The 23,424-nt window shown below is 38.5% G+C and overlaps 1 protein-coding gene across 3 annotated transcripts in view; it reads right to left on the bottom strand.

The window, feature by feature from the left end:
* LOC578567 (transcriptional regulator ATRX homolog) overlaps nt 1-18,861 on the bottom strand; it is a 29,571-nt gene extending 10,710 nt beyond the window's left edge. For 2 of the 3 annotated variants that reach the window (XM_030980687.1, XM_030980689.1), the window contains exons 1-15: nt 18,687-18,861; nt 17,850-18,078; nt 17,006-17,025; nt 15,922-16,319; nt 14,696-14,815; nt 13,346-13,458; nt 9,482-12,565; nt 8,636-8,794; nt 7,674-7,922; nt 6,993-7,133; nt 5,101-5,278; nt 4,441-4,578; nt 3,664-3,839; nt 2,543-2,782; nt 1,345-1,493 (exon numbers count right to left, since the gene is read on the bottom strand). In XM_030980687.1, the coding sequence (XP_030836547.1) occupies nt 1,345-1,493; nt 2,543-2,782; nt 3,664-3,839; nt 4,441-4,578; nt 5,101-5,278; nt 6,993-7,133; nt 7,674-7,922; nt 8,636-8,794; nt 9,482-12,565; nt 13,346-13,458; nt 14,696-14,815; nt 15,922-16,319; nt 17,006-17,025; nt 17,850-17,873 (5,189 nt within the window). In that variant the 5' untranslated portion in view covers nt 17,874-18,078; nt 18,687-18,861. Of the gene's footprint in view, nt 1-1,344; nt 1,494-2,542; nt 2,783-3,663; nt 3,840-4,440; nt 4,579-5,100; nt 5,279-6,992; nt 7,134-7,673; nt 7,923-8,635; nt 8,795-9,481; nt 12,566-13,345; nt 13,459-14,695; nt 14,816-15,921; nt 16,320-17,005; nt 17,026-17,849; nt 18,079-18,412; nt 18,515-18,686 lie in introns of those variants that run through there. The other variant, XM_030980688.1, reaches the window with a different exon arrangement.
* Between the last annotated feature and the right edge of the window lie 4,563 nt (nt 18,862-23,424).

The following is a 23,424-nucleotide window of genomic DNA, read 5'->3' as shown; positions in this document are numbered from 1 at the left end:
AACATAATTCCTGAAATAATTATGACCAAAGCTACTCTCTACTTGTTTTGAAGTTTAGTATATCAAATCATTCAAAAATACAACTCTTCTTGACTATTGATAGAGGAATTAATTAATTTCACAGATTAAAACATGTAACAACAAAATGCATGTACAGAACAATGGATGAACGTTTCATGAAGAACACCTTTAAAAATTTTGATCATTCTTTGACAATGTTTACACATTAGTCAGATATCAAAATAGTTCATTGTGATAGCTTATTACTTAAAGGTATTGACCAGTTCTGGTCATGCGATTGCATTGTGAAAGAAACTAGTGCTGTAGTCAAACGTTTAACCGTCCGGTATCCGACCGCCCATGGCGGATTCCGTTTTCAATTGGACGGTTTCGTTTTCCCTTTTTTTTTTTTTTAAGTTTCGATTTATGCCCCTCCACCTGGCACTATGCCTGGCAATTTCTCCCAGCTCAGTAATCGGTGTGATGACTTACCACTTGGAAACTAGAACAACACTCCAATTTGTCTGTCATCTTGGTTTGAAAGTAATCTTTGAAATAGATCTCAATATATATTCATCCAAGTTTAACACATGGTGTACCACAAGGTTCTATCCTAGGTCCTCTACTGTTTTTAATTTACTTTAATGATCTTACACATTATTCTAAAACGACATTGTTACTATTATTTGTGACTAGTTCACAAGCAAAAATCGGCGCCTTCAGTTAAATCACCTTCCAGCTTTTTCACACGGCCAACAACAAAAAAACAAAAAAACAATTTTTTTTTTTTTTTTTTTTTTTTTTTTTTTTTTAATAAATCGTTTAACCGAAAACCGTCCGGTTTTGACAGGCGGTTAAACGGAATTAGAGATATCCGTGATGTTACAGCACTAAAAGAAACGTTGTGGAATCGATCAGAAAAGGTTGATCATCTAGCATATAAGTATTGGTGTGAACTGCAAGGTTCTGGAATCATCAAAATTATAAGAAATTTGGCCCAGTCTTGGTAAAGTTACAAGCACTGTACAAAGAAAGATGTATATGGGACTACGCGATATCTACCCAGTCCGTATAGATATAATAATTTACCAAATATATAAATTAGTAGGCAGTTTCCCAGCAAAATTGGTATCGTCATGTATTAGTCAAAACATATTCTTTCACATGATTGGTAATAAGAGCTTCTATTTCATTTTTTGAGAGGGGGGCGTTTCCAAAACTGGTCTATACTTAAAAAATACAAACATATTGAAACCAGTATTAATTCTTGCCAATCTGAGGAGGAAAAACTTATAAATTTGGAAGATAAGAAAACTCTGAGCTTCTATGGGTTAAGCCTCTCACCTGCTTGGCTTATCGGGTTTCTTCCTATGTGACTTCCAGGGGTCATCAAGGTCACTGTCTGATGAGATGACAAACGCCTTCACGCTGTCATCATCGTCATCATCCTCCTCTTCAGAGGTCACAAAATCGTCCATCTCTCGTTTAGCGGCCTATCAGGCCACAGGGCATAGCAAAGAGATTAGAAAACTTCAGATAGTATATATAAAATGATGCATGCAAATGAGTGCATTATATTGAGGGTTCAGTGGCATAAAGACGTAACTCCATATTTTGCCAAAATGAGTATTTGATATCAAAATGTTCAAAAAAATGTGGGCTTTCCGGGAAACACAAAGACCTAACTCCACCCAACACCCCATTAAAGTCAATGGCTAGTGAAAAATAGACTTAACCTGTTAAGGCCCAAGTGCTCAGTTACACATAAACCGCTTTTTCTCAAAATGGCCAAAATGGAGTTACGTCTTTGTGTCAATGACCACTCGATATATAAATGATGCATGCAAATGAGTTCATTATATGATCTATCTGCACTTGAGTTGAGGCTGTATGCACGGAGCTGTCAGGCTGAGTACAATAGGTGCTTAACCAGCCTTATCAAGAGCAGATAGATCCTCTAACGAACGGACGAAAATATGCAGCATTTGTTCTATACGACAGAACTTATTATTTGATGTGAAAAGAATTCATTACAAGGTTGTTTCCTGTCATTATTGCTGACAAATATAATATGACACAATTAAAACTTTTTCTCCAATACCGGTAAATAGTATCATTAATAATTGTATATATAGAATTATTTAAATCTATTCCAATTCCAAAATCAAAGAAAGAAGAATACCCACTATTGCTTTTAGATCTTTTTTTAAAACATTGTGATGGAGAATATCAAATCATATGTCTTAATACTTTATACAAAACAAATTGTAATATATTATAATGAAAAATGTTATCCGTTGATTACTAAGTGATATATTTGTAAATGCTGATTATCATTTTTGTATGAAGTCTGTCATTGTTGATTATAACTTGCTAATTTATTTCTTTCATAATGTTGATTCCTTTTTTTTGTACGCACTGTGTCATTTAAAAATCATCACAATCCGGCTTTGCCACAGTGATATATGTTTTGTTTTTTTATCAATTAATCATTTATATATCCGTGGATCCAAGCAAAGAGGGATATCTTGTCTAAACCTACGTTTCTGTCATATCTAGCTGAAGCCAGCTGTAGGAGCCTTGGGTGCGTCCAGACGTTCATCAGAGCCTGGTAATCTGAAAAGAGACTGGTGCATTGGGTCTTGGTGCCGTCGTCCTTTCGTCCAGACATGGTGTTCAGGTAGTGGTCATACAGCTTTATCTGGACTTCAGATAACCTCACGTTGATCACAAACTCGTGTTTGGGTGGCAAGAACTTGGTCAGTGCCATGTAGTCTTTCCTCTGTGAAAGAATTTAAAAAAAACATTTTTGTTCAAAATGGGATTTAACTTTGTGCTTTTCAGTTCTTTCTACTGAATAAGACAATAGTGTAGGGACTGAGCCAACAAAATGACCCGGTTTTGGGCTATTGGAAAATGTGTGCTACTTCACAATCAATCATACTAAATGATTTATTATTTTCCTCCTCTCCCTTAAAATTGTAAATGAAAGCTAAGGTTAAGCAAAAGATTGATGCATTCTATCATAAGTGCCTCATAAGAATCTTGGGAATAACCTGGTAAGAATGTGCTAGGAATGAAGAAGTAAGGCAAAACATGGCTGATATGGTTTGGTCATGTCATTCGCATGGAACAAGACAGAATTCCTAAAAAAGCACTCGATTTGAAACTACAAGCTTGAACAAAGAAAGGGAGGAAAACCAATAACTACATAGAAAACAACAATAGATAATGGTCTAAAAGACAGAGAAACAACATGGAACCCAAGCTTAGATCAAAATCCCAAGACAAAACCCAGTGGAGGAAACTCGAAGATCAATGTCCTCCCCAGGACAGAACGACCTAAGGTCAAAGGTCCTCCCACATCCCAAGAAATGTTTTTGTTGTAGAACCTGTCAGGAAGGTACAACTGTCTGCATGACACAATTGCACTCCTTCAAATGGGTACTTAGGCATAATGCACTACCATATAACTAAGGTTTTCATCAAGAAATTCCAACATTGTCGTCATAAAGTGTAAAAAGAGAGAGAGAGCGAGCAAGGGAGATAGAATCAAGAAAAATTAGCGAGCAAGGGATAGAAAGATGGATAGAAAGATTAAGCAAACGATAGAGCCTGAGAGAAATGTGAGAGAAGAGAGAGAGACAAATGACAAACACTTACCTGTACACAGCCCGAAAGCAGATTATGGAGTACATGGGCTCTTCTCTTCATGATCTTAACATCTCTAGCGGTGGAGTCACTGTGCTGTCCATTGGTGATTGGATTCACAAAGCGATTCTTGAACTCTCTCATGGTACCAAGTAGGTTGGGCTTCACAAAGTGAACCATGCAATGATCTACAATCAAAACAATGTTTTTATTAATTAATTTTCTCCTCCTCCTCCTTCTCCTTCTCATTATAATTATCATTATTATTATTATCATTACCATAACCATTATCATTACCATAACCATTACCATTATCATAACCATTATCATTACCATTATCATTATCATTATTTTTAATATCATTATTATTATTATTACTTTTATAATCTTTGGAGGCTTTCATGGTGATGATAGATTTGAGCCAGGTTTGCGGTTACACCACATATTCTTTCAAAGGGGTGAGTTTGCTCTGAAAAGTGCCAACTCATGCTCTATCTCAATATTTATTTAGATTTTACCTATTGTTTTCAGGATGAGTGTGTAAGGTTGGATAAGGGTTTATATAGCCACTGCACCGATCTGTTGGTTCTGTTGGGCTGGCTAAGGATCATTATTATTATCATCATCATCATCATTATTAATTTTATATTATCATCATCATCATTATCGTCATCATCACTAACATTATTGTTATCAATAAAAGGTTCTTTTGAGGGGCTACTGAGAAGACGGCACTTCACGAAGATGTGAACATGAAAGTGTCACATCGAGCAAGGTGTTGTAACTTACATTCTATCAGATTATTCTGTAGTGGTGTCCCGGTCAAGCATATCCTTCTCAATGTAGTGATGTTGTTCATAGCCTTAGAGATGGCTGAGCTCTCGTTCTTCAACATGTGACCTTCATCACATACTACTATGTCTGGACCTGTTAGAAAACACAGACAGAGAAAGGCGTCATAAGGTAATGGTTAACTCACTAACTTTCATTCAAGACGTTAAGGGTTCAAATCCCAGCCTGGCTCTTACATCACAAGGCACATTTAAAGAAAATCCAACCTTAATAGTAAACTAATCTAAAAGAAAGCTTTTAATCTGGGAAGCGGACTGGTGAAAGTTTAAACGGAATCGGACAAATATTAATAAGGTTGTTCCTTTTTTAAAGTTTTAATCGCTATACGTATAGACAGACAGACAACCTGAAAATCTAATGCCTACAGCACCACCCTTGGAGGGCCAAGGGATAAAAATAATATGATAATCATATTTCAAAAGTCTGAACTAACCTCAGCAAAAACTGTTTTAAAAAATTTGATCTTCTAAAAAATGTCCCGGAAATTCATAAAAACGACCAATTGAACACGAGTTTTACAATAAATAGTCTCAGCAATTTTTTTAAATTTCCCTTACAAACACTCAAACACAAAAGAAAATATTCAAGGGACCTTACCTGGTTCTACAAGAGTTTTGAGGAAGATTGCTTTCTCTTTTTTCTTGCGTATATGGGTGAGGAGAGCGAGATTCCTGTACATAGCGTAACCCAAGATCATTACTCCTCCCTTCTTGTGCCAGTGATCCAGATAATCAGCCCTGCTTGCATTGTTCTTCACTGCACTCATCTCATAGATCTAGAGGGTAACCAAAGATATATATATGTTTATATAGAGAGAGAAAGAGAGAGTGAGAGAGAGAGGAGAAGGTGGGAGAGAGGGGACGGGGAGAGGGGGAGAGAGGGGAAGGGGAGAGAGGGGAAGGGGAGAGAGGGGAAGGGGAGAGAGGGGAAGGGGAGAGAGGGGAAGGGGAGAGAGGGGAAGGGGAGAGAGGGGAAGGGGAGAGAGGGGAAGGGGAGAGAGGGGAAGGGGAGAGGGGGAGAGAGGGGAAAGGGAGGGGGAAGGAAGAGAAAGAGAGAGAGGAAAGGGAGGGGGAAGGAAGAGAAAGAGAGAGAGAGAGGGAGAGAGGGGTAGAAAGGGTAAGAGAGGGAGAGAGAGACAAAAGTATGTACACTTTTTGTTGAATATCTACTTTTTTTCATGCTTCATGTTCTGTAAGATATCATCATTTTTTTTTTCTTCTTTTTCATAAAGACGTATGCATTAATACTTGGTTACATTATGCGAATGGTCTTTTATGTACAAAACGAATAGAGAAAAGTGAGGGGATGACATCATCAACTCACTTATTTGCATACAGCCTATGTGATACATATCACTGTTTCATGAAATTATTAAAACCTGTAAAATTCTGTAACTTTCTTATTTTTCATCCGATTTTGCCGACTTTCACTAGTTGTATTTATTCTTCATCTATTTTTCGTTCAGGGATGATGCGGTAAACCACTGAAAACTAGATGGAACTTTGACTGCGCGCAGTCGAAAATGATGCCTCCGTCATAGAGCAATTTTACAAACCAAAACAGAAGAAATTTTTCGAATTCAAGTTCAATTGTAATCCATTAACAGGTTCTCAGAATATTGTGATTACAAGCTATTTTTGCATACATAATGAAACCATGACCTTTGACCTTGTGACCCCTACATCTAATCAGTTCATCGGCTCTGCAAGTAACATACATGACCTAAGTTTGGCAGCAATCCATCAATCGGTTCTTCAGATAACGCGATCACAAGCTCGTTTTGCATACATAATGAGCCCTGTGGCCTTTGACCTTTGACCTCGTGACCTCAAAATCTAATCAGTTTTTCAGCTTTGCAAGTAACATACATGACCTAAGTTTGGCAGCAATCCATCAATCGGTTCTTCAGATAACGCGATCACGAGCTCGTTTTGCATACATAATGAGCCCTGTGACCTTTGACCTTTGACCTCGTGACCCCAAAATCTAATCAGTTCATTGGCTCTACAAGATACATACATGACCAAAGTTTGGCAGGAATCCATCAACCAGTTCTTCAGATAACGCGATCACGAGCTCGTTTTGCATACATAATGAGCCCTGTGACCTTTGACCTTTGACCTCGTAACCCCAAAATCTAATCAGTTCATCGGCTCTACAAGATACATACATGACCAAAGTTTGGCAGGAATCCATCCACCAGTTCTTCAGATAACGCGATCACGAGAACGGGACGTACGTACGGACGGACAACCCGAAAACATAATGCCTCCGGCTACTTCGTAACGGAGGCATAAAAATATTACTGCAGATTTTGTTTTTGGTGTAAATTAATGATAACTGGCGCAACAAAGGTCCGGTATTCACTGAGCTCTGTGTTATGAGATATAGAAATGTGGCAGGTATTACACTTTACCTCATTTACAACAACAAAAATGGTTTTGTTGAGTCATATCTGAATGAGCCCCTATTCTGATGCCAATACTCACATTGATGCCACTGTCCATGTGCCCAATCCACTTCTCAAACTCATCTTCCCAGTTAAGGACGGTGTTGAGAGGAGCTACCACCAGGCAAGTCTTCACCTTTAAATCCGGATTCGTCATTATAGTGTGCAGATAGGAGATGACCTAAATGGAGAGAAGAATTTAAGTCTTGATCTTTTCAGGGAGCGTTTATTTTTACCAATTTGGTTCTTGAAATATTGCGATAAGGCCTAAAAAAAAAAATGTTGTATTGCCCTTTGGGACCGACCCAAAAATATTGAAATCTATGGTCAGCTTAATATAAAAAATGACCGATTTTGATAATACATTTACAATACAACATCTTTTTTTTAGGCCTAATGAAAAAGCGGGATAAACAACCTGAAAACTCCTGAAAACTCCTGAAAAATCAGGAAATCACAGGAACTGTTAAAAGAGTGCCATTCATAACACAATAAAGAAATTCTGTTAACACACTGCATGCATTGTGTATGCACTGCACATTTTTTCAACAGTACACCCATATGACATAGCAATAAATATATATATTTTTGTTAATGCATCTAATACAGACATTTCTGCATCAAGTGTTTGTATAACCCTTGTATGAAGAACCACAAAGGCACTATTAAAAGGTAAAAGTAAACAGCTGATGGTTAACTAAGATCAGAGGAGTAAACTCACCTGCAGGGTTTTACCCAGTCCCATGCAGTGAGCCAGGATGCAGCCTCCTCCTTTCGCGCCAGCTTTCGAGACCGACTCAAAGGTACTGTCAAATATGAAGCGGATGCCTTCTGCCTGGTGGGGTTTGAGGTGCTTGACGATGCGCTCGTCCACCTCTAGCACGACCTCATCAGAGTCCTTGGCTTTCTCCAGGATGCACGTCTTAACAACAGCGCTCTTTTTGGCCTTCTCTTCTTCCGCATTGATGATCTGCAATTACAGAAAAGTAGAATCGGTTTAGACTCTAAGAAATTATTCCCATCATGACCAACCCCTAATCCTTATCACTGGCTGTCTTCAGGATACAAAACTTCTCAGCTTTCTTGTTGTCTTCAACGATGATCTGTGACAGAAAAGCGATGTCAGGCAAGACTCTAAGATAAGTATTCCTTTCATGACCATACCCTAACTCTGCTCACTGCCTATCTATAGGATCCAAGACTTGACAACAACACTGTTCCCTGAATTGTTGTCCTCTTCATTGATAGTCTTTAGAAAGAAAAGCAATATTGGGTAACAGATTTTAGAACAATTATCCCCTGAATTACCAATCCCCTTAACTTTAGTCACTGCCTGTTGCTAGGATATTGGATTTAAACCCCATACTCTCTTGTACCTTCTCATCAATCCAACACTCTGAGCCATTTTCACTTCATTACAAAATTATAATCATACAAAGAACAGAATTACAGCTCACAAAATTTGTGGTACCTTCCAAACTTACAAAAAAGACTTTGACAAAAAGATTTTTAGATTTGCAAATACATGAATTGTACAAAGGCTTAAGAATGACTGACATCTTATCAACCAGGTGTTCTTCTTTACAGCCAAATACAACTGAGGGTATCCTGCAACTGCAAGCTGGAATCTGACCAAAATAATATCAGAGACTTGCAAATATTATACATTTTAGAGAGTATTACCTGTTTCCTTTTCTCCTCTATTCTTCTGCGTCTCTCCTGTTCTTCCATCTCGGCTGCCAGAGTCTCTGCTTTGAGCTTGCTCTTCTTGATCACCCTACGGATCTGCTTACGTCCCTTCTTGGGGGTGTCATTTTCATCCCCACTGGAATCGTCAGAGCCCTACAACAAAAAAATTAAAATATGTATAGTCGGACAAAAATAGAATGTATTGGGTGGCATCAAGATAAACCAGAGTACCAGACATTAAGCAAACTCAGCAAATGCAGGGCTATCGGATTTCAAGATTTGAGCTGCTAGCTACACAACAGACCTCCATGCAGTCATAAATGTTATGTTACATAGAATTTCATATCTTCTAGTTGTCAATTCCAGATCTTTTATTAATTGTCAATTCACCAAATATATAAGACTTCCTCCCTTCAAATAATTTTCCTGCAAAATCAAAATTATGCTTCCTACATTTCAATATAATAATATCTTTATAACAAAGATTATGCTAGACTCATTTCTTTCATTTCTTTTGCTTTTTAGTCCTGATATAACAAATGCTCAACACAAGGTTATTTTCAATAGTCTTATGGGTCTGTATTCTACTCATTCAGTTATACCTGAGCCTGGGTATAAAATCAAAGGAAAAATTAATATACCTCAGACTAACTACATTTGTTAAACCCAATTTTGAGGAAAAGCCTAATTCAGAGTTGCATTTGAATTTTAGTAGCATACAGGCCATTGAGTTTGTTGTAAGGCGATATTGATCTTGACCTACTCAAGACCTCTACCTTTCTTTTTAATTGTGATGTATGCTTCTTACTTTGAAGAAAAAAAGACTGACAAAGCACTTACTGTCTTCTCTTCCTGACTGTCTTCTTGTGTCTTGGATTCAGAGTCTGAAGAAGAGGCTACTTTTATCCTCCTCCTCTTCTTTCCTTTGCCTCGTTTCTTTGGCTTGGTTTCTTTACTGGAGTCTGCCTCTGAGCTGGTGCCAGGTTCCCGTTTCCTGGCTCTCCTCTTCTTGGGTTTCTTCAGTTCCGCAGACGAGTCTTCAGTTGAGGATGCAGTCTGAGATCTCGTCACTCGTTTTCGCTTTGGCTTCTCGTCTGAGACATCGTCCGAATCCGATGATGTAAAGTACTCATCAGTGTCGATCTCTTTCCTCCTCTTTTTTGTGGATTTGCCCTTTTTCTTTGGAGCTGCCTTGGCCTTCTTGCCTTTCTTTTTCTTTGAAGTGCCCTCATCTTCCTCATCCTCACTGGATGAGATCTTGACGCGCAACAAAGGATGTGATTTCTTGGTTCCCTCTTCATCGGATTCATCCTCTTCAGTTTCCTCTTCCTCTCCATTTTCTTCTTCCTCTCCATTTTCTTCCATATTCTCCTCATCCTCTTCTTCATCATCATCATCTTGGTCCTTTCCTTTCTTCTTCTTCTTTTTATCATCCCCTCCTTTCTTGCCATTCCCACTTCCACTGCCTCCTCCTGTTCCATTCTGTTTGTTTTCACCATTATCCCAATCTTCATCTTCTTCTTCAGGCTCCTCTTCTTCTGCCTTCTTTTGGGCCGTCTTCTTGCTCCGCTTGGATCCGGCACCATCCATTTCTTCATCCTCATCATCGTCGTCATCATCGTCGTCATCTTCCTCGTCATTACTATCCAACTCATCCATCAGAAGGTTTTCAGCCACTTCCCGGCTATCCCCCTTCTTGCTTTTCTTGTTCTTGTTGAGACTCTGCCATCTCAACCCAGAACAGCCGTCACTCTCTGCATTAGACTCGTCATCTGAAGAAGAGTCGGAACTGAGAAGCTCCCTGCTCTTGGGGTCTATCTTTGCAGGAGATTTTCTGACCTTCTTTGCTTTCTTGGATAGATTTTCTTCTGATTCAGACTCCTGTTCAACATCAGACTTTTTCTCATCTTTCATCGCAACACTCTCTGCTTCGATTTCTTCAGGCCTATCTTCAGGCTTCTCAGGTACATTCTCAGAAGCATCATCGCTATCAGTTTCACGGTTACGTTTTCTTTTCAAGCCTCTAATGCCCTCAAGCCTCTTCAGTTCAATTTCCTCCTCCTCGGCAGAGTCCATCTTTTCTGGTTCACATTTCTTCTTTTCTGGTTCACATTTCTTCTTTTCTGGTTCACAATTCTTCTTTCTCCTGCTTGATCTTCTTCTCTGGGGCTTGGTACTATCATCACTATTCTCAGATTTACTCTCAGATATTTTCTCAGAAGATTCACTTTCACTTGCTGCAGAGCTATGTCTGCTTTTTCTTGTGACCGTCACTGCAGACAAGTCCTTCTTTTTCTCAACTTCATCTTCCTTCTCCCCTTCTTCGTCCTGAGAGGCTCCTGTAGAAGAATCTCCAGGAATTCCATCAAAACCAGACTCTTCTTCAGGATTACTCGAGTCCTCTCCTGGTCCTTCTCTCCTTTCGGCCGTCTCGTCATGATCAGAGTCAGCACTGGACACAGATTCTTTCTCCACAGCCTTGGAGAATTTCCTGGACAGTTCCTTCTTTGCATTTGGAGAAGATTTCTTATGAGACCTTGTTAATCTTTTAGGACTACCCTCTGACTCATGATCAGAGTCAGAACTGGACACAGATTCTTTCTCCACAGACTTGGAGAATTTCTTGGACAGTTCCTTCCTTGCGTTTGGAGTCGATTTCTTAAGAGACCTTGTTGATTTATTAGGACTATACTCCGATCCTTCACTCTCGTCACAAGAATCATCATCAGATTCACTAAGCATAGACATCAATTTAGCTTCTTCGTCCTCTTGACTCTTACCGTCTTGTGATCCTCTGAGGTTTGCTTCTTGCAATTCTCTCCTTGATCTGGGAGATCTAGGAGTGATTTTCATTTTCCTTGCACTAGGTGGGCTTGAAGGACAATCTGTGTCCTTACTGTCACCATCACCAGTATCTTCTTGAGCGTTCATGATCGCATCATCGGTGTCATCAGGTATACTTCCCTTTTCGGGACATGTTTCTATCTGCTCCTTTTCTTTCAGTTCTTTTCCCTTTGTTCCACTGGTTGCTTTGTCTCCATTAGCCTCAACATCAACATCATTGCTTTCCATGTCAACATCAGCAATGGGGGTATTTTCACTGATCTTTACATTCTTCTCTTTATGTCCACTTCCCTTTGTGTCATCACTAGATTCCTTTTGTGAGATGTCAGCATCTTCAAGAACATCACCCTCTGCTGTATCCATTGCACTCTCCTCCTCCTTTATCACCTGGTCTTCCCCTGCTGTTTCCTCCTTCTTCTCAGTCTTAAAACTTCTCTCTTCCATCTGGGACTTGGACCTCCTTTCAGGGCTATCAAGGTCCTCTGGATCGGTTCCATCAAGGGCAGAATCGCTCTTGTGTGCATCGCCGTAGAGATGCTTCTTCACACAGGCCTCAAACTCTCCCAGGACGGTCTTGACCTCGCCGATATGCTTCAGGGACAGGTTCATCTGGAGCTTCTGCATGTCAGGCACCTCATTCTTGAGTCGCACCAAGCTCCTCATGAACAGAGCCCTATTGCTGATGTTCCCTACAAGATACTGAAGGAATTCCTCAGCGATAGCTGCATCCTGCATCTTCTCCTTCTTAGGTGCCTTCACTACCTTCTTCTGTACATAAACATTTGCCTTCTCTTTCTCCTTCTTCTCTGTTTTAACAGACCGTGCAAGGAGAGCATTGCACTTGGCAACCAGTTCTTTGAGGGGTGCAGGATCACACACGTAGCACTTCCACTTCTTCTTTGATAATGTACGATTCCATTCGGCTCTTCCCAGGTTGCGCATGATGCAACGCTTGCAGAATGTCTTGCAGCAGTAGTCACAGCAGGATAGGGAACCGCCTTGCCCACACCAACGACACTCCTCCTCGATGCCGTCTCTATCCTGCTTCCAGGGGCCACTGTTGTAGAAATCCAAACATCCCTGAAAAGACACAAAAATTTATAAACAAATTTACAACTGTAACTGATTGAAAGGAGTTCATCCATAATAATTGCTGACAATCAATGGGCAAACGCTTACTCACATTTAAACATTACCAAAATAATCATATTACAGACATCAGAAATTCTGAAGATTTCTATTGGCCTCCCTTTACATACTTTTTCACCATCTGTCAAACTTTTCAATCATCTTGATTGGTTTTCCCCATTTTACCGAATTTGAAATCCAGTTCCAATGGGGAAGTTTGAAGGAAAAAATATATCCTACCACACTGTAAACCACACCAAAAAAAGATTTGTACAGAATTGCAATCAGATATTGGTTTCCTCTATTACACACAAGTGATTTCAATTCTTTCATTTTATTGAATTACAAAGTTATTTTACATCTGAAATTCAACGTGACCTCAACCAGTAAATATGCTCATTCTTCGAGTCTGATTTTTTTTTTAAATTATATACTCTACACTTCGTACAAGAAGCTCTAGCATGGCACTCATGATGACCTCCAATATACATGAACACTCTTAACAATCACAAAAACTTCAGCCCTGATAGTACGAACTTTCCTACTGGCAAGAAAAAAAGAAAGAAGTGTGAACATTTGTGTAAATTCTGGGATCTGATCTAAGTTGGAGGAAATATTTCTTTGCATGATTCACTTCACCCCACTCCATGCCCCCGCCCCCCTCCCCCTTCTTCAAATAAGCAGATGATTTCATTTGATTTTACAAAATGATTAACTAATTAGACATCATACCTTACAGATGACCACACTCAGAACTGTATGGCAGAAGAAGGTTTTTCTGTCGAACGGGTTGACTTGGGTGTTGCATGCCGTACAGAACACAGATTCTTCGGTTGGGGGTGCATCTGCAAATAATGGAATCCATTAATAAGTTGAGAGAAACAATTTAGGGTTAACCCTAATAAGGCAGGGGGGCCATTATGGCGCCCCCCCCCCTCCTCCTTGATTTTTCTGATTGCTCGGGAACGCATATGGATGGCGCCCCGCGGCTCGCTGACTTTTTTTCTTTCGAGTCTTGCGCAACTTTTAAAAGAATTTTTTTGAAAATCGGACCTACGGTTACAAGGTCACGTGACATTTTGTCTTTGCATTTCAGCCCGAAAATCGCTCATTTTCGTGATTTGTGTACAAAACATATGGAAAAGTCAGTTTTCCTAAAAACAGATCAAGCATGGGTTATTGGGTCTTGTTTAAAGATTAGATGGTTGTTTTGGGAGTCAAAATAGTTGAATTGTGGTAAGAAATGAAATAAAACAAAAACAATGAAATACATAAGTTAAAAAAACAATGAAATACATAAGAAATTATCAAAACAAGTGATAACATAAGGAATAAGCTGGCTCTTCCAATTTTTGTTGTCGTATTATTATTCAGAATGGTCTAATGAATATATGTAGTGAAAAAGAATGCTTAAATATGAATAATATATGATTTATGGGTAAAAATGTGATTTTTATGACTTTATTTGCATAAATTACCATAAATATGCAAATGAGTGAATTTTTCAAAAACTTGAAATTATCATATTATTCTATACACTTCACTTGACATCCGTGCAAATTTTCAAGGCAAGGAGATCTTAAGGGGGGCTATAATGCCCCCCCCCCCCCCCCGGCCGTATTTAGACCTCAAATAGCCTGGCCTTTTTAGGGTTAAGGGATTTATTGTGTACCGTATATATGCAAGTATTCAAAAAGCTATAATGAATATTTGAAGACATAAAATCCATGGTTGAGTAATGTCCACTTTTTCTCATATTTTCTCAATAGTAATCAGTGATGTAAACTCTCAATTAACAGATGAATTACAAGAAGGAGAAAAAGCCTGATCAGTAAATGGGCAAGTCAAGTTACTTTTTTCCACATGATACTGACCACGTTACAGGTTTCAGTAAACCCGATGGTTGTTTATAAGTCTACCAAAAGCTTGGATCAGACTAAACATCAAAGAAATGATACTTTCAAATTTTACATCAACTTCTCTATCCCAAAATTATTGGTCATATACGGGACACCAGACAACCATGATGGTCCTTGGCCTTGCCTACGTATTTGAATAGGAGGGAAAGGAGTGGTTTCTTACTTTGATTGTTAGCATCTTTTCTTTCTTTCCGCTCACGGGGAAACAGTTTTCCAAACTCCTTGCTCTTGGACCAATCTTCCTCTCCATCCGATGCTGCCTCTGGCTGGACGATGACTGTACCTGAGATCAGAGGAGAATTTTTTTTTTAACTTCAATGATTAATAACAATAATTTTATTTAAATCACATACTTGAATAACAAGAGAAAGCATGAAAAAAGAAACATTCAAGCCTAGGTTACTGCCTGAATACACATAACGGTACAAGGTGGAAATATAATGCATATTTGTATACATAATACATTTACACCCCAAAAAATGTGAACAGCATAAACATGCAATGGTAAAACATAGTTAATGATATGGTGATACGTTATAAACCCTCTACTTTTATGAATATTGACTTCATGACTTTTGACCTTTGACCTTCTTAACCCAAAATCTAATCAATTTGTCTCACTATGGCGATACATACCAATACCACATTTGAAGTTCATGGCTCAAATCATTCTTGAGACACTGTGATAATGTGGCTAAATCCCTGAAATTTCATGAAAATTTACCTCCATGACCTTTGACCTTCTTACCCTGAAATCGAATCAGATCGCTTCTCTATAGTTATACACACTATCATAATATTTGAAGCTTGTACCTTGAGTGGAGCTTGAGATATCACCATAAAGAGGCTAATATCTGTTATTTCATAATCTAACCACTATGACTTTAGATTTTTTTCCCTATTCACTCCAAAATCTAATCAAATTGTCTTGCTATGGTGATACATATCAAGTTTCAGTTTCAGGTAAGTTTCAGTTTAGTTTCTTTTATTTCACATGAAAAAATACAATACATTAACAAAACATAGCATATTTACAAAATTGATATTCACGAACAATAAAGATATCTACACAGGTTTGTATGACATTTACTCTAAATAATTTTGAAATTACATGTGAAAAAAGAACTTAATAAAAAGCATATAGCTTGTAGAATTTAAGTTCCTCAAGCATTTCTTGAGATATAGTGATAACGAAAAAGCATGACGGGCAGAGACAGATGAACGGAAAGACGGGACAATCCGAAAACACAATGCCTCCGGCACCACCTTTGGTGGCCGGAGGCTTAGAAAACATTGAATGTTGCAAAAGTTCCAACAAATAAAATTTCTTGTTTAAAGGTTTGCAACTGTGTTCTTGATGAAGTAATTCATACAAATTTTGTTTTTTACCTTCTGGTATTTCTTCATTGAGTGAACTGTCAACCAAAGATCCATTGCACTTCTTTGCATCCTTCACATCCTTTGAGCTATCGCTTTCAACCTCCTCATCTACATTTGGCTCCCTCTTCTTTAGCTGATAAACAAAGCCGTTATTGACCCCTGACAGAGCATTGATCGCCCTCTTGCTACCAAAACCAGCAGATTCTGACGACCCAATACTGTTGGGGCGCACAAAGTTCTTCTTTTTGGAGTCGCCGTTTGGGGTTGGGCCTATCCTGGTCTTCTCGTTCTTAGGTTTGTCGATGGGGGTACGGGTATTGGAGGGTTGGTTGATGAAGAAGTCTGGTACGGACTCTGATGAATCGCTGTCAGAAGAAACAATGCGCCGGGCGACGTTTTGCTTCCTCCTGCAGAAAAAATTTAATTTAAAAAAAATTCCAAATGATCAGTTTTATCAGTTTAGAACTTATGGCAGGTTTTCTCCTGGGTGTGAACATTCATGCAATAAAGAGAACTCTTGTTTTAGTATTTTTTTAAACAGCTTTGTCCCACATGATACAATTTGAAGAGGGTCACTACAGCTTAAAGGCATCGTTTAACAATGTTAATTCTGAGATGCACGGCCCTACGTGTTATCAGTATCTGTGATATGGTATAATATTGAAGCCCTAAAAAAAATTGTGCTTCAAAATGATCAAGAAGTGCCTCAAAAAGTAAAAATTTTGAGTGACTGGTTTTACCACACTTGTTTTCCCCAATAGACTGTAGTGTTATGAAAACCGTTAGGAAAACACAAAATTTGATTTTGATTTCCAATCATAAATCATGTTTTGCTCACATTCATATAAAGGCTCAAGTAATTACATTGTATTTGTATTATCAATAGTGAAACAATGACCAAGCAATGATTTAATATAATAATGTGATGAACATGATATAAATAATAATTTTTTTAAAGTCTTGGTTAATTTATATACCGGTAATCTTAACTTAATTAATTTTTTCATCTTAAAATAAGCAAAAATGGCACTCTTTCATTTTTTCTAAAATAACAATTGTGCCATAAAAATTGATAGAATGAAAGAAATCTTACCTTCTAGCTCCCTCATGCGGCTGTAAAAGAGAAATTTAAAACAACATTAGTCCATTGAGAATTTACAAAATCATCTCCTAGACCTGGCTGGCAAGAAAAAGTCAGAAGAAACACCAATAGGCCGGTGTGAAAGAAATAGCCATTCTAGCATTGGACTCACCAGCCACAGCAGGAGCTGCTGTACCTGCAACAGCATGCCATCTACACTTTATTAGGGTGCTGTATCCATGGTCTATTCTGACCGACAGAAGCCTACTATTTTCCTCATATCCCTTTACTTCTAGAATGCCCGGCAAAGTTGAGTTGTTTTTATAAATAGTTGCTATACACAAGTTATAATGCGCTATATAAAAATGACTTTATTATTATTATTATTATTGGTACACTTTAGAACATTGCCTCTTATACGGTACCAAAGAGATAAAAATTTATGGGATTTTCATGGGGAGAATACACCAGTTTACGGTTACATCAGTGCACATGCGCAGACAGGCTGACCTCAGGTCAGTGGTATTTATGCGTAAATTAAGATTGCGCCCATGCAAATGATGATGTGCATGCACAACGCAGCACGCAGGCAGTGATGTCATCATAATTTGCATGGGCGCGATCTTAATTTACGCATAAATCCATGACCTCTAGGTCATTGGCTTTTTTTACTCACCAATTAAAGTGGCGCCCCTAACCGTAAACTGGTGTATTGTCCTAGAAATGCTAGTTATAGTGGAAGTAGTTGTCCCGTTGTCATAAAAGGGTACACTTTCAGGGGGTAGGGGGAGTAATATATCCTAGAATCAAAATCAATTTCTGAATTATTAAGTAGATTTCATGGTCACAAACTTACCCGCATCTTGATTGTCAAGACCATCTCCTTCCAAAGACGAGTTTACTTTTGATGAACCATTGCGATACCAAACCAAAAGAGAAATGTGAAGATGCTCTGTACAGAGGAGGCGGTGATGGCTCCTGCAACTGGCTGATGAACTGAGTTACAAAGCTTTCCTAGATGATGCAAGATCGGATGGTGTCCTGCCCAGCTGGGCAGTTTCACTCACAAAATGCGTGAAGCCTCTCTGAAACAAAATAGGACAGAATAAGCAATAGCTTTCACTAGCAATTACATGTACATGTACAGACAATAATTTTACAGAAGGGCCCTTCTGATTGGCTAACATATTAGCGCGAGGAAAAAGCTTGAGATTTTCCGATTAATCCGATAGTGATACCAAACTCATGATATTCCAGTAAAACCTTGAAAATGTACAATTTTTTTCAGCATCCCCAAAAAGTTGAGTTATTTTACATTTTCAGATGCTTTAATTCCATAAAAGACTTAAGAGTCATCAGACTAATCCATCTAAATTTCATACAGACCTATAGTATAGGCCTAGGCCTACATCAAATTACCATTCTTTTGCCATGGCATGGCATTGGTTTCATTCATTCGCGCTGCAGAAATCCCATCGTTCTCCGATCTCCCGGCCCGTCACGCGTCAGTTCTGGCGTCGAATAGCTTTTACACCGGCTGCGCTGCCATTCAATTCATACACACAGTACAAAGTACAAACGCATAATCAGCGCGCGGGATTTATAGTCTCTTTCTCAAACTCACAAAAACGGATACAACAACCTATAAAATTGTAAATTTCTCTTTCAAATACGCAAATAAGGTCATATTTACCTTTCAAATAAAGATCAACAGTCACCATTAAAATCAGCTATGATATATGATCAGTTAAAAAGAATGGATTCGGCCAGAAAACGGGAAAATCTTTAATTTTCCCGAGTCATGTAATTCTGTGACACGGCTCCTCTCCCGCTTCCATGTTCTTTCCATGCACAACTAGCTAGCTGACCTCAACTAACCCGGAAGTAATTGTTCCTTGCATATATTAACATTTTTGTCAGGGTACAAAGGTATAAAGATTAAATAAAAATGAATGAAAGTGAACCCAACAAAATGACTTCAATATCCAATTTATGTCATTGAACTTTTACTTCGTAATATTAAAAGTTAATGATATAAAACTTATAGACGTCCTTATAACAAATAATAATTTTGCTTGAAACTAAGACTATAAACAAATTTCATGTCAACAAAGGATCTAGAACAGAGGCCTATACAATCAATATGGAATATTTCTTTTGAAGGATGTGTCTTCAGTGTTAATTATGTTGTATATCGTGTATTTCAGATTACGTGGGTGGATGGATACCGAGGGAACTCATTAGAACTGTACCTTCACTTTGACAACCATCCCCAAAACGAGAACGTTTTAGAGAACTCTGCATGTAAATTGTTTAAAATTCGAGGCCCTTTTATAAGGGGGGGGGCATACGTTTGACACGATTGCGACTACTTTCGAAAAATCCACCTATAGCAAACATGACAATGAAGTATTACGTAAATCGATCCGAACAAGATTTCTCGTAGGATGTACAATGCGGTATTGAAATTGCCCCGTTTGGTCGATTTTTTTTTATCGAAAACAGCTAGCCTTTTTGCGAAAAAAAATAAGGCCTCGCGGTTATGCAATCAATTTTCAAGATGACCCATGTTATTTTGTCTTCCTACAAACATATAAACGAGTCGTCGATTTACTTCAGAAGCGCTTATATAGGCGGCCCAAGACAGGCGTTCCTGGAGTTTTTTTTCCCGCCACCCCTCCCCCCCCCCCCCCAATTTCATCCTGATTGTAAATCAATTTTGCATAATTAATGCAAAAACCTCTATGCCCCCTCCCACACCAAAGCTGCTCCAAAACAGATCCACAATGACAGAAAAAAAGTAAATTTAACATGACAATAGAAATCAATCTAGAAATGGGAAGCCATGGGAAGTTCCTTAAAATTGAAACCAGTTGAAAATGACTTTGAAAAAATAAAATCGACGAATTAGGACATTTTCTAATATAAAGACCAATTCAATCATGACTACGAATTATTTTCATCATTGAGTATGTATATATTGAATAAAGTCAAACATGCTCTGTTTCAATTATATAATATTGCACAGTAGAATTTGAATTATTTAAAGTATCAATAATAATAATAATAATATTCGGTTCTTCCAAAGAGCTTTGGGAATTATTAGACTACCCGGCCTAGCTCTAGCTCGGCAGCCGTTATCAGCGTAGTGCATTTCAAGGAATAATCCTACCAGGTACCCATTAACCTCACATGGGTCGAGTGTGGTAAAATGTAGTTGAATATCTTGCAAACGGAGTCAAAGGACATTAATTAGTGCCGCGGCAGGACTAGAACCACGGACCTTGTGCTCCACAGGCCGGTGACATAATAAGCTCTACCACGACACCTCATATTATCAGCAAAAGCTACTTCACAGAATTAGAAAGTTGACAAAGACAGAGTACTGAACAGATTATGCACTCCACAAAGATTGACATAACATTACCTAAGTGGTATGATAAAATGGGGAAAAAAGAAGAAGCAACAATTCATCAAGAAGTATTGTCACGCAGTAAAGAATGTTGTCGTTTAAAATTTCACCGGCATATATCAAGGAATACGGCAAGAAGAAGAAAAAATACAGAATATATATATATGTATATATTGGCGAAACAAGGAAAATATATATAATGAAGAAATAACAATGCTATTGAACAATGTAGAATATTTTAATGAGTGGTATAAGAATTATTTTCTGTTCAAAAGCCTTACAATACAGTGCGTCCCAGAGAAAACGAAACCAAGAATTGTCGATGCTTTATGATAACTTAATCACAATTATAATTAATAAATGACACATAATTTGTAAAGCTTGGATCCTCCTCTTTCATTGGATGGAAGTTATGCATAGTTTAAACATGAGTGATTGAAAACAATTTGTAGAGGGGTACCAAATATCGATAATTCTCGGCATTCGTTGTTTTCTGGGACGCACTGTATAGTAGGGAATGCACCTAAACATGAAATAAACATGAGATTATAATTTACAAGAAACAGATGGAATATTGAAATACATGCAGATAATATAGAAATAGCTAATGTACATTATAGGGATAATAATAATAATTGTTACAGTTTAAGGAATAGAAGACAATAGTCCACTTCTACATGTACCCCACCAGCGCCCCTGCGCCAATTTGCCAAGATTATGAATGTAAAACAATAATTATAAGTGATAATATTAAACCTCGTACTTTTATATTTCCTGGTAATATTTCGCGGACTTTCTGACTAGGTTGAGTTTTGGAGCAGTGGCGGGGGCCAGGGGATCCAGGGGGCCCGGGCTCGGGCCCGCTCCTCTGGCCAAAAAACACTAGGCCTTTTTTTTTTTTTTTTCTATTTTTTTTTTTTTTTTAAGAAGACGGGCCCCCTCCCCTGTGCTCAAGGGTGGAGGGGGGAATGCGATTTTCAAATTTTCAGGGGAAAACAAAAATAGTGGTCACAAAGTATCAAATTGCACTAACCGACATATTGCTTAGTATAAACTTCTTCAAATTACTGTTTGAAATCATCTGCCGGATAAGACAGTATACCTGTCCGGACACACGACGTATTAGCAGAGGCGGCGCTCCCGGGGGGGGGGGGGGGCAGGAGGGCACAGTGCTCTACCCTAAAAGTGCTCCCTTTTGCATAGGAAAAGTGCCCCTTTAACTTTGTAAGACGTGCCCCTTTTTACCTGGGACAAGTGCCCCTTTTACTTTGAAAAGTGCCCCTATTAATTTTTTAAAGTGTCCTTTCCCCTTTCCACCTCTGATAAGTGCCTCATTTATTTTGACACGTACCCCTTTTCCTTTGACAAGTGTCCATTTTCGTTTGCAATAAGTTTGCCATTTTTCATTCTCATAAGTGCCTTTTTAATCTCTAGTAAGTTCCCCTTTTCAGGTACGAGAAGCGCCCCTTTTCTCTTTTGATAAGCGCCCTCTTCACCTCTAAATATTGCCCTATTCAAATCTGAGAGGTTCCCCTTTTCCTTTGTAAAAAGTGCCCCTTCCCTTTTTAATAACTACCTCTGTTTAACTTGGATTAACGCACCTTATATTTTCACATGTGCCCCCTTTCCTTATGATTAGTGCCCCCATTTAAAAAAAGAGCCCCTTTCCCTTCTCATAAATGCCCCTTTTCATTCTCGTTAGTGCCCCTTTTCATCTCTTGTAAATGACCCTATTCAATTCTAAGAGATACTCGTTTTACTTTGACAAGTGCCCATTCCCCTCCTGAGAAGTGCTCTTTTCATCTCTTATGAATGCCCCTTTATTTTGACAGGTCCCCCTTTCCCTTCCTAATTAATGCTCTTTTTCCTTTTTAAAAGTGCCCCTTCCCCTTCTCATAATAACCCCCTTTTCATCTTTGATAATTGCCCCTATTATAATTTGATCGGTGCCCCTTTTCTTTCAACAAATGCACATTTCCCTTTATCATTAATGTCCCTTTTTCATTCTCATAAGTGCCTCTTTTCATGTATGGTCAGTGCCCCTTTTCAGATGCGATAAGTGCCCCTTTTCACCTCTGAAAATTACCCTTTTAACAATGATATGTGCCCCGTTTTCCTTTTTTATAAGGAACCTTTCCCTTTTTCATAAATGCCCCTTTTGACTTACTTATAAATGCCCTTATCAAAATCTGATGGGTGCCTCTTTTCCGTCGACAAATGCCCATTTCCTTTTAATCCCTAGTGCATGCCTCTTTTTTAGGTGTAAGAAGTGCCCCATTTTCACCTCTGATAATTAGCCTTTATACTTTGTCACGTGCTCCTTTTCTTTGCTAATAAGTGTTATAACCCTTTCGATAAGTGTCCACTTTTTCTCTCACCATTAAATGTGCCCCTAATTTCAAGCGAATAAGAACGATTTTCCCCAAAACTCGCTCGCTACGCTCGCTCGTAGTTATATATGTTATAATCATGTAACTTAACAAAGGTCTTTTCAGTCTTCCATTATGAGAATGTGCTTATAACCCCATCAAGATTGGGGTTTTCCTCTTAATAAGATGTAATTTTTCGCACTGCGACCTCTCAAATCATAAAAATTTTCCTCGCTAGCTTTGCTCGCTCGCAAATGAATTTTCAGACCATCACACCCAAATGCAAAGTATGATGCTTAAGCAATATCTTATATGATGTATAAACAGAAACACATATTGAAATCATCCCCGATAATGTAATCACAATATATAGGGTATATACCAATGTCTAAACAATTGTATATTTTCGCTTTGAGATTTCCCTTTGAAGGTGCCCCCTTTTTTTTCTCCAGAAAGTGCCCTTTTTTGTTGATGCTCTCCCACCTTGAAAGTCGCTCCGCCGCCTCTGCGTATTAGTATAGGCATTCAAACGCAAATGTACTCACCTCACAAGTCAACCTTTGTGTGCCCCCCCCCCAAAGAAAAAAAATTGGGGTCGGAGGGATCGCATGCGTGTTCCCGAAATCTCCGGTAAAGGGTAAAGTCCGGCC

Source organism: Strongylocentrotus purpuratus, unplaced genomic scaffold (genome assembly GCF_000002235.5).
Source record: "Strongylocentrotus purpuratus isolate Spur 01 unplaced genomic scaffold, Spur_5.0 spur5_scaffold_11, whole genome shotgun sequence".
NCBI lineage: Eukaryota > Metazoa > Echinodermata > Echinoidea > Camarodonta > Strongylocentrotidae > Strongylocentrotus > Strongylocentrotus purpuratus.
The sequence above is the reverse complement of the archived record's forward strand: the minus strand, read 5'-3'. Positions and strand labels throughout refer to the sequence as shown.